Here is a 12,078-nt window from a genome sequence, read left to right as displayed (position 1 = left end):
CCCGCACACACAGAGAAAAAAAACGACCAAAACAAAAATTAAAATAAATAAATAAAAAGGAAAGAGAGAAAAATAGATGTCCAGGTAATCAGCGTCTATGTAGTTATGTGGTAAGGCAGCGTTTCAAAAATATCTCTAAAATCAGTTCCAACAGACACTGAATTCTTTCATCACGAATGCCTTTCTGGTGGAGGCCAAGCCTATATAGGCCCTACACACACACAAGGAAGGGGGACCACCAGTGTGTGTGTGTGTGTGTGTGTGTGTGTGTGTGTGTGTGTGTGTGTGTGTGTGTGTGTGTGTGTATGTGTGTGTGTGTGTGTGTGTGTGTGTGTGTGTGTGTGTTTGGTGGCCACCCCACCCTGTGCTGTGACATCACAAGCACACCCCGGGTCAGGAAGCACCCAGTCCCTCTTGTCCTCACAGACTGGCAGGACAGCCCCGCGGTGACAACCCATACAGCCAATAAATACACACCCCCCTGTAAGGAGGGGTTAATGACGGATGCACAGAGCCCTCCAGCAGTCTACTTCTCCAATATAGTCCTGTGTGTTTTTGAACTCCATGATTCACCCGCTTCCAACGTTATCGCAGGCCCATAATGTGCGGGCCTAATTGTGCGCAAAACACCTAAAGTCACACAGCCTTGTTATCTGTAAGCATATAAATTGAGCTATCTCATATTTTTCAGTGGAAAAAAATGTGTTGCTCATTAAATCTTCAGTGACATATTCATAATCAATATTTGAGAGCCTCTAACTTCCATAGCATCCACATAGAAATATATCAAACTCTAAGTCCATTAAAATGTCATTTAGACCAATATAAATCCACTGGTCAATTTCTCATTCACAGAATATAGGTTATATCAAACTAATTCGATCCTTTGGTCTTAATTGATTTTTGCTATAACAAACAGGCCAATAGCATCCGGTTTGGATGGATTATATCTACATGGCGTTCATTTATCTCTGCATAGCTGCAAGAAAAACTTATCCACAAATTTAAATCCCTGAAAGAAACAAATTCTCTCAAATGATGGAGAAATAAACACGCCTTCATTGCAACGTCATATCCGCTTTTCTCCACTCTAGATTCAAGAGGCTATTAGTGAGACTGACAGTAAGGCTACACTAATTGCCATTCACATAAATATGACCCAAGAAATATCTGAATTTCAAATAAATTACTTTATTTGTTACAGGTTATTTCTAAGAGACATTCTGTGCTGTATAACCTGATTTCCAGACTTGTCTGGATGATTTTCTCTCTTGCTGGAGAAATGGAAAAGACACGGGGGGGTTCAGGGGCGGTCAGGGGGGCTCTCATCATCAGACCTACAGGCTAATGTCCACTGACCTTTAGAAGATGGAAACACGCTGTGACAGTCGTGGATGGCCCTGCTCTAACAGCCTTTATCATGGCCTATTTCAGAAGGCCCCGAAATGGGTAGGGGGAAAAAACAGCGACCCTATGGTTAACACTTTAATGAAATACAGAGACAAAACTGCACAGCACAGCCCCAATAGGAACATTATGACATGTCAAAATCTGGCTCTTCTCAAATGACAAGATGTCAAAATTGTGGGAGTGACGTGCATGTGACGATTTATGCGCCCTCCCTCCCCTTCCTCCCAGAAAAAATAAACTTACCACAAATCTTCATCCCCAGTTTCCGTGTGCATCCGTGCATCCACGCATATTCGTAGGCTAAAACAGAATTGAACGTTTGAGTTTTTGAAGTGAAGGCCGCGGACACAACGAGAATGGACGGATGATGGATATATAAGCTGGTGGAAGCACAGTGAGCACAGTGGAAGCGTGATGCGCACCGCACCTGGCCGGGTGTGTGACTCTTAGATAGAGGGGGGTGTATTAGTGAAGGGTGTTCTGGTATGTTCATGCATTTTAAAGCATTAAACAAAGCATAGTTTAACTTAACATGGTGGTTGTTGTGCCTTTGTTGATCGAGAATTAACCCACTTTTTTTTTATTTGCAACAACACACACTGATCATAACAGGATGAGTCTTATAACATTTCCGATTTAAGTTCAATCAATTGGGACCGACAGTGGCCCGTGCGGCAGATCCACGCCGGCTCACACACACCCAGCCAAGGGGCGGACTGGAATTAACACCCGTGAAATGAGCTCACGGAGGAGGGCAGAAATTAATTGAGTGAAACACAGTATGTGACTGGAGCGAGCTGGTAATGTCTGTGGCCGGGCAGTCTATAGCAGGCTTGATGCAGAAACTTATAGTATAGCGCGTCTCTCTCTCTCTCTCTCATACATACACTCATGATCGTGCATACACACCCACAGCTTCACACACACACCCGAGCTTGGACATGCGTGAGCAGAGATGAAGTAGAAGCCATAGGGAATAAAATGCAAAGCCACGGGCGAGGCGGCGTACACCTGATGGAAAACTTTCAAAACAAAAACAAGTATTTAAATTTACTGAAGCAGTTTCATTCCGAGAGGAACAGCTCGAGGTGCTGAGGCCAAAGCACATACACACACACACACACACACAAACACACACACAAGCGCAAACGCACGCACGCACAGACACCACAAGCCGCCGGGCGTGAGATGGAGCGTGGCAGAGAGATAATGGCAACATATCCAGCAGCAGCATACGAGCAAGTCAGACAAAACAAACATCTTATTTTTAATGGGCTTTTTTTTCTGTATACAAATTCACATTTGAAACAAGTCTGAGAATATTTTGGCAGGTGGAAGTGTTCATTGACAGAATATTGTATTTGATATAAAGATAGAAAATATGCAGCTGAATTGTACACTGGCCCTCAGGAACTGGAGTCTTTTTTTCCTATTACATTTGGCTGAAGACAAAAACCTGTAATTATTTCCCTGCGTTGCACTGCAGATGGCTGCTCAAGTGCACTTTTAATGGCGTCGATGCACGCGACAAAGGCTTAAAATGATTCATTGGGTTCAGCTACCTTTTCAAAAAAAAATACCAGCAAAATATTTCTCCAAGAGTAATTAATACAGCATACAACCCTAAGGGCCTAAAACATCCTGAAAAACAAGATCAGATTAATTATGAGAGAAATAAATCATTCTACTAAAATGGCTACAAGTAAATTGCGAAATTTGTCAAAAACATTTATAAAAATCAAGATTAAAACCAAGACAACGAAAGCGCTGGTGTAAGTAAAGAAAATAGGAGGAAATATTCAAATCAGGAATATATTTTCGATTTTAAAATGCATATTTATTCTTAAAAAAAAATGTTGTGAGAAAAATGCTCTTGGATCGTTATACATATCAGTGGTTTAATGGCGCATTATTTCTGCGCCAGGTCCACTGCTCGGTGCGCGCTGCTGATCCGCCAGACAGCGACAGGCAGCTGTGATGGCTCTGTTTTTAACCGGAATGATTAACGACGGAGCCCACACAGCAAATGGCCCGGGCGAGACTCGCTTTTATCAGACAGGGAAGGAGGGGAGAGAGAGACAGAGAGGCAGACAGAGAGGTGTTTGGGGGTGAAATCGTGTTGGCAATACATCGTACTGCAGAAGTGTCTCTGAGCAAGGCACCGAGTCCCTGTCAGCTCCAGAGAGCTGCTCTGTAAGCACAGCCGGAGCGCTCCGGAGAGCCTTAACGAGAATTTACCCTCGAGGATCGATCGAGGACCATGGTGTTATTAACAAGGGGAGGAGTGTGAGGACCTACTTGTGGACGGAGGTCTTAAATTGGCGGAGTTGGGGTCCTGGTCCCCGCCGGTGGCTCTCGGCTCAGACGTGGCCATCAGTCCTCTGTTATCTGATCTTCAACTGGGAAATAATTCAACTGCAAACAAAACGGTCCAAGGTTAGGAGTAGGCTATAAGTCATCCCAGTTTAACAAATAACATTTCAAATATATATGTGTTTGAAATAATTCTGATCATTTTAATTGGTAGGCCTGGATGCGATCAGAAAATTATGTTTTGCACTGTGCGTCGCCAGGAACCATTTATTCCCGAAGGACAGCTGGGTGGGCGATGGATCAAGTCGCGCAATTTGGAGCGTATTGCACAGGAAGCACAGAGCGCACATCAGGACAAATGTTCGTTGAGATAACATGTATTTAGATACATTCATTTTGGAAATGGTGGGCAATATTTCTTATACTCAATTAGCCATTAAGTATTACTGTATCTGACATCCAGAACACAATGTTAAGGACAGACACACTGTTAAAAGTTGTTGTCATATGAAACAGATTTCTGCTTCGTTGGAGCAAAATTATCATTATTTTCTTCAGATATCAGTGTCGGGCGGAGCGGCACCAGAGCTCAATCTATGAGCTCTGTCTCCATGATTATCCTCAACACTCAGAAAAACAGCTGATATTTTCTCAGAAATAAAACATGAAGATTAAAAAAAAATGTCAAGGCTCAGATTGCCACAATTAAGATTAGATATAAGAGGAATTAAATGCATGAATGTCAGAAAAACCTGATAAAATCACCTTAACATTTGAAACAAGGCTGATTTATAAAACAAATATTGATAATATGCAACTGTGATGTCCACATAAATAACCTACGTCATTTACCTATTGACTCAGCAATCGACATTTCAATTAAGTTGAGCTTTGAACAAGCATATCCCACACCGTCATCACTCAATGTCATCACTGTATAAGAAACAGATCGCACAACTAATGACTTCGTTCTGTCACTCATCTGCGGTTAATTACTTTCAAACGACACTATGAATTATAACAAAAATACGATTTTTTCCCCCCAAAACAAACTTGCGCGCCGTTATGACCTATGAATAAGACAAGCTTATAACAATCACTTGTCTGTCTGTGAAGAAATATGAAGCCCGTCTATATTTACGCGCGATATCAAGGGCGCAGTGGAAATGAAAGGAGGAAGCATCTTACCGGCTCACGGGCGCACAGGTTGTCGAGTCCAGACAAACTATAACTAGATGTTGAAATTACCACCCAAAGGCACGACAAGAAACAGTCCAGTGGAGGCGACGGCGGAATACCAACAGAGCGCACTAATAAAATCCAATCCAGCGGCGCGCAAGTGACCCTTTCTCCCTCAAGAATATTTTTTATGCGTTATTTATATCTCAGGCTTCGGCTGCCTATTGGTCTCTTCACGCAAGCATGAGTCACAGCCTTGCCTCCCTGTGACGACTAATGAAGCTTCTCTGAGTGCGACTGACAGCCACAATCCACTTTAAGAAGCCTAAAAAAGCAAAAGGAAAAACACCAGTATACCCACCCCTCTGTAAGTGTGTGTGTGTGTCTCCAGGTGTGGGTGGGTGTCACAGGATGGAGGATGGAGATTTGAATGTGCAGTACGTTCTGAGTGGATTACATATAAATTGACCTTGGGATGAAAAACACAGTTGGTTTATGGGTGTTATTAACAACCAGATACACATCCAGAATATTTAGTACATGTCTTTATCTTGAGGTCACACGTTGTATTGATTGTTTGAATGGACCTGTGGAAGATCTAGAAGCTGCTTTTCATTGTCTATCAGCCCACAGTCAAGACATTTCTTATAATAAAAAAAAAAGCACCAAATGATCCATGATCCATCCATACAGCCATCCATACAACTACCGACTAATACTCACCTTTATGAGATGCCAACACTGCATGCATCATAATTTTTGCCTGTGACTTGCACCCTTTTTATAACCTTGACATTATAATAACACTGAGGCATCACAGTGAATCCAGCCTGGCGGGTGTTGACTGGGTGTCCTTACTGTCACGTATGTGTCCCGGTCCACTGAGTGAGCAGAGATCAGCCATTATGTTCATTCAGACGCTGCAAATTATATCAGCCTTTATCAGATGGGTGCTCATTCTTTCCCTTCTCGCAAGTGGGATCAAGACAAGAGTAGGAAATACATGATCCTCCTCAATCACCCTCAGCTCTGGAGCCCCTCAGGGCTGCGTCGTCAGCCCCCTGCTGTACTCCCTGTCAACTGCCAACAGGCTGGTTAAGTTTGCTGATGACACAGTGGCGGTGGGCCTGATTAGCAATAACAATGAGAGGCCCTATGGGAGAGGTGAGAGGAGAACCTGACCTCATGGTGTCAGGCTAACAACCCTGAATGCTGAAAAGACAAAGGAGATGGTTGTGCAGACCAGGGACTACAGCCCCCTCACCATCAGCAGGGCTGCAGTGGAGAGGGTGAGGAGCTTCCAATACCTTGGTGCCCACCTCACGGGGGACCTTTCATGGACTAATCTGGCGAAGTTCAGACTCTCCCAGCAGGTGCTCAGGATGTTTCAGGGGGGGCTTTGTCCTGATAGTGTGCATGTGGCAAATAAAACTTGAAACTTGAAGTCACACGTGGAGACAATTCATAAAAATAAGCTCTGTAACCTGCTGCTAGTATTCCACCAGGATGGATTAGTTGTACCTGTGTGTGTGTGTAGATTTTAAAGGGCTGATGCAGTTTGCACATACAGAGCAGAAGTACAGCATATTATATTTTTACTCAGCAGAAAAAACATGTTCAAAAAATATATCCTCATGCTTTCCCCATTCTAACTGCCTCTTCTGTCGTCAAGATTAGTTTATCAGTTAATCTGATAATCGTTTTCTTAATTGTTTTGTTTATAATTTTCAGACAATAGTAGAAAATGCTCATCACTATGTCCTCTAGCACAAGGCTATATCTTCTAATTGTTTGTCTTGTCTGACCAACAGTCCAAAACCTGAAGCTATTCAATTTAGAATGACATTATACAGAGAAAAGCAGCAAATCCTCACATTGGAGGAGCTGGAAGGAGAGAATATTAAGCAGAGAGCATTTTGTGTTTGAAAAATGACTTTAAGCGGTTAATCCATTATCAAACAGTTGCAGGTTAAGTTAAATTGTTGATCGACTAACCAAATAATCGACTAATTTTTGCACTAGTGCATCACTGCATTGTCTCATCAATGAGGTATATTTTTGTCCATGTATTTTATTGTCATGTATTATACTTTTCCCCAAGACAAATTTCCTTTAGGACATTAAAGTTTATCTCATCTCATCTCATCTAATTGTTGCAGCTCTATTCTAGTCTAGTCTAGTAAAACTACAATAATTCATTCATTGCATGCACTTGTTCAAAGCAAGTCGATTTCATTTGTAGATAACGCAGCGAGCAAGATTGCTAACAGCCTGCAGTTCCAGTGTTGTCTGGACCTGTTTCACAGCAGACAAATGGAATTTTCACATAGACAAAGCACAGGTGCAGTTACATAAGTAATGGCTCAGTTCAAGTGTCTCAGTAAGCCATGCCAATAAGCCTGCGGTGCATTATAACTGCTAAACTTAACATTATATAATGTTCCATATGTAGTTTTTCTGTTTTGACATACCATAATGTGGCATTTCGACATATCAAGATGTCTTCTGTGAGAAAGGCCTGTTTCCACCTACGTCTACATACCTATTTGAAAATTATTTTGAAACAACACAAAAATGTATCACCTTCTTTTACTTAAACCACTCATATTTTGCAAAGTTGTCATTTCCTTTTCTACCACAAATGTATAAACAAATTGGCTACTTTCACTTTACTTTTCATTGAGAATAAGAAGGTGATAGTATCTTCTATGTAAAAAAAAAAAAGTGAGTTAAAAATCCAAGAAAGCCACACAAAGAGTGAAATGTTAAGGTATTACTGGGAAGATATAAATGTATCTTCAGTGTTTTATAAGGACACTGTAGCTAACATTAGCATTTTAACATTAGCAAGGTGTGGAAAAAATAGGATCCAACTTTACAATAACATTAAACATTTGTCAGCTAATATAATGCTAAACAGTAGCTTGTTGTATATGGTGAGTGGGAAATCAATACTACAGTACATAACTACTGTATATAGTGTATTCAATACTAATTGTCTTATTGTTTTTACAGTTAGTACAGACAAAAAAATCTGCATACTTTAAATGTTTTGTGCAAATAAGAAATGATTCAGTTTTGAATATCATTGCCAATTGGACCTCACAAATAGCAATCAAAATGTATGCAAAACATGCTAAATCTATTGTTTTTGTTACTATTGTCTCTCATGATATCAACTGAACAGACTTATTGATGGATATGAGTCTTGTAGATTTATTTGTAACTGGTAAAGTGCATCGCTTTTATTGTATCCATGCTATAACGAGGTTTCTTCTACAGGTGTATAGGTGATGTATCTAAGTCAGCAGAGGTTCAGTGTCATATATTAATGACCATGTATTCCCAAGTGATGTGTTTTCAGGAATCAAGGGCATCATCTTTGTTCACAATAAATTTATTTGGAGGTGAAAAATGAAAATAATACATAATTGTCAACAAAATGCATGAAGGCTGCTACTGTGCAAATGAGCTTTGTGGATTTAAATACATATTTTCCAAAGGAAAGAAAATGTTCTGTTGATAGTAACAAACATAGCTTCTGTTGTATTAATATAATAGATTTAGGGGGAAACATGAGAAGGGGGGCACAGCTTGTGTCTGTTTACTTGCTTTTCTTCTTCTTCTTCTTCTTCATCATCATCATCATCATCTGATGGTGAGGAGGAGGAGGAGGAGGAAGATGAGCAGCTTGAGCTCGCAGATGATTCCTCATCACTTTCAGAGTCATCATCATCATCATCATCATCTTCATTATCATCCTCATCATTATCTTTGTTGTTGCTCTGCTCCGTCTCTTGCTCTAATGGAACAAGGAATGACACAAGTGTGTTCGGGAACTTCCAGCACAAGTATATGTGTCTGTGTGTGTGTGTGTGTGTGTGTGTGTGTGTGTGTGTTTTGGCGGAGGACTCTCACCTTCCAGCAGCCTCTTTTGGATCAGCGGGAGGAACTCGGAGGCCTCAGGATTCTCTGGTTCATAGATAAGAACTGGAACGAGGAGAGAAGAGACACCATTGGCTGCCTTTTCTGGTGGCTGACTTATGGATTGACAGACAAACAGTTGATGGATGCAGAACACATACTCATCTGACACAGTCTGCTGGCCAGCTGGAAGTCTCTGTCCATCACAGCTCTGAAGAACTGAAACCATACATCCTCAATTTCTCCCAATCAAGTACAGTTTATTCAAATTGACTAAAAGTAAACTTTGACTAAAACTAAGCATGAAAAATATTTTATGGATCTGAAATAAAACACTGAACACAACAGAGCACGAAGTTTGGAATCATTGATGATGATCAGTCACTTTACCTTAATCATCAGCTCCACTGGAGCCTTCAGTTCTTCATCTCCATCATCCTCCACTTCAGTCTGTTCTTCCTCCCCATTTGTCTCCCCACGTGTTGGGAGGGGCTCAATTGGTGGAGGAGCATGCATCGTTTCTCCTGGATATCGTTATCATCATCATGATCATCATTACTGTCAAACAAACTCACTCTTTAAGTTTATAAGTTTTTTTCTATCTACTTGCATTTTGAGTTTGTTTTACACCAACCTACCTGTTACTGCTGAGTCTGGGGAATGTGCTTTCCTCAAGTATTTCCTTTTCAGCTCTTCATCAAGCGCCACAGTCGACTGTGCTTGTTCTTCAACCCTGAAATCACATTTAAGAATTAAAACCTGGACACTGGGGGATGTTTTCTTGGTATGATCACCTACTACGTGAACTCCGAGTACACACCTTGGTGTTGTGTTGATGGATTCCTTTGGTGAGCACCCTAAAGAGAACCACAGACACACAAAGAATTGATTCAGCTTTGAAACCATTGCATGGATTTAAAAATGCGTGTCTTGGCACAATAGATAGCAATATTTTATGTTAATCCAGTGTGAACAGAACAAACTGTCCAGTGATAAAATGTTGTAAACATAACAGTGTCTCAAGACATGATAAGGCGACATAACAAAGAGACTCTTGAGATAGGAGGAGTTATTTTATTAGGAGTTATATTTTTATTTTATTTTATACTTCAACTCCATTACATTTCAGAACACAAGCCATTATCTACTTGTTATCTTGTGCGAACAAGAGGGATCTAATATTTTGTATGCACAAGATTAAAAATATTATCTTTCAGACTTTGGGGCTCCATACATGTTCTGTGGTCACAATGCATTCTGGTCTTTCAAGGCTGCTCTCTACTACTATAATTGTTGAACATGATGTGAAACAGTGCTGGTGAGATTAGTTTTTTTTTTCAATCTCCACCACCTCCACACTCCACAAACCTTCTGTCTTCAGCACTTCCCCACTCACAGATCCAAACCTTTGACTCTCCTGGCAAGAAACCTTAAAATTGACATAAATTTAAAGTAAACTATGTAGAACTAAGTTATGTTTCTTTTATTGTCAATCCAGTCCAATCCAATCTTGTTGTAATTTATCTCAAAATACCCACCTGTACAGAATGAGGCAGTGCATGGGCAGGAAGACTCCTGCTGGGAGCAAAAATAAAGTACTGGATGAGTGTGTTACGGCTCATCATGACAGAAGCTTGTGTTTACTAAAATGGGACTTACTGAGGTTTATCAGTGACTGTCTTTTCCTCTGCTGTGTCTAGAACATAATCAGAATACCAGCTTGCAATGAGACACTAATGACCGTCAGAAGCTCCTGGTGCAAATCAAGTGAAATCCTGTCTAATTTTAGTCTTTCAAACAGAAATATAGTGCACTAAAATATTTTGTGCACTGAGCTGAAGTCTGAATTACTTCTCTTACCATTGGGTTTGCAGGTCTCAGCATCAGCAGAGGCGACTTCTACTGCCAACTACATCCAGGTGGAGAGATCAAAACGACACCTTAATTAGAACTCAATGTTTATTGAGACATGTACAGTAGCAACGGCACAATCATGGATGATGTGTGACCCACTCAAAGCAGTATGAATCGCGCTCAAGAGCTGCAAAGGGCAACACTGAACACAATCCATAAGAAAACCAGCATAATGTAGATAGAAAAGCAGAGTGTTGTGATGAAATACAACACAGTTCAGTGAATTTTATACAGTTTTTACCTGTTTCTGTGAACTGGTGGACTTCCCCAAACACTCTAACCTAGACATCAAATTGCAGTAGAGACAGTATTTAAAGCATTGTCATTGCAACTGAATTAATTAGCAGGATTATAAAATTCCTAATTTAGCTATAGGAACTAATATTCCTACAGGTCCTTTGCCTGTGACACTCCACCGTGATTATAGTGATTATATAATGTCTCAATAGGGATTGTGTGATAGTCATACAATATCCTCATTAAGACTATTTTAAATTTATTCTAATACAGTTTCATTTCATGTAACACTTAAGGTCTGTTTGAATGTAGCTACCTAGCTTAAGCATTCATGTATTTTAGACATGCTGAAACAACAGTGCTGGTACAGGAATATACTGCTTTGTAGCTATCATTTTATACTTCTGCATAGTTAGCGTTAATTAACGTTACTCTGGTACATTAGCAGTTAGCTCAAGTTGCATAACTTTTAAGCCTTCATTAACTGTTTTGTGAACTAACGTCAGCTAACGTCAATAGGCTCCACCTGGCTCACCTGCTCATGGAGGAAGATAAAGTGAATGCAACTTTATGTCCTAATTTTTTTGAAATTTTGAAACTGCCCCGCAATGTTCGGTTAGGTTTTCTCGTTCTACAGTTTGCTAAGCTAGGAAAACAGACGATGGTTGCCACGCAACCGGGAGGTAAACACTCGTTACCATAACAACGGGGCAACGCCGATTTAATGCTGCCTTCAAGTGCTGCCGGAAATATTGCAACTATATACAATAAGCAGCTCACAGACGGTCTACAGTTTGACCCGTGACTTTTAGAGCGCACACAGAATGGAGACCATGACATCTGATGAATGTAATAGTGTATTATAATATTTGACGTAGTTGTTTTTCATTTTGAATAAGTAATAATGTGTTTCTGCTTGCTGTAGACCTAAAGGTTGTTAATTTGCCTATTATATACAGGTTATAAAAAAGTTTGTCGTACCATTCATCTAATTATTTTATGAAACATCATTACTTGTTAATATCAATATGCTGCTGCAGTTGATTTCCCCTTCAGTTTGCAACAGCAGCACAAAGTTGTATTGGCTGCTTTGTTTGAGAA

At 40.5% G+C, this 12,078-nt stretch overlaps 1 protein-coding gene across 3 annotated transcripts; it reads right to left on the bottom strand.

Annotated features, from left to right (window-relative positions):
- Window positions 1–8,328: 8,328 nt before the first annotated feature.
- LOC121908884 (bromodomain adjacent to zinc finger domain protein 2B-like) lies at window positions 8,329–11,666 on the bottom strand. Of its 3 annotated transcripts, none has more exons than XM_042429175.1 (12): window positions 11,513–11,666; window positions 10,982–11,021; window positions 10,687–10,735; window positions 10,486–10,522; window positions 10,365–10,404; window positions 10,195–10,255; window positions 9,647–9,683; window positions 9,465–9,559; window positions 9,217–9,350; window positions 8,988–9,045; window positions 8,821–8,892; window positions 8,329–8,704 (listed from the first exon to the last, which is right to left on the bottom strand). In XM_042429175.1, exons 1-12 carry the CDS (start codon window positions 11,518–11,520, stop codon window positions 8,466–8,468), a joined length of 870 nt encoding a protein of 289 aa, XP_042285109.1. In that variant the 5' UTR covers window positions 11,521–11,666; the 3' UTR covers window positions 8,329–8,465. The 3 variants fall into 3 exon arrangements, with proteins under 3 accessions (XP_042285109.1, XP_042285110.1, XP_042285111.1); XM_042429176.1 differs by having other exon boundaries at window positions 10,365–10,401; window positions 11,513–11,665; XM_042429177.1 differs by lacking the exons at window positions 10,195–10,255; window positions 10,365–10,404; window positions 10,486–10,522.
- Between the last annotated feature and the right edge of the window lie 412 nt (window positions 11,667–12,078).

This window comes from Thunnus maccoyii, chromosome 12 (genome assembly GCF_910596095.1).
Source record: "Thunnus maccoyii chromosome 12, fThuMac1.1, whole genome shotgun sequence".
Lineage (NCBI taxonomy): Eukaryota > Metazoa > Chordata > Actinopteri > Scombriformes > Scombridae > Thunnus > Thunnus maccoyii.
This window is presented reverse-complemented; position numbering and strand designations above follow the sequence as displayed.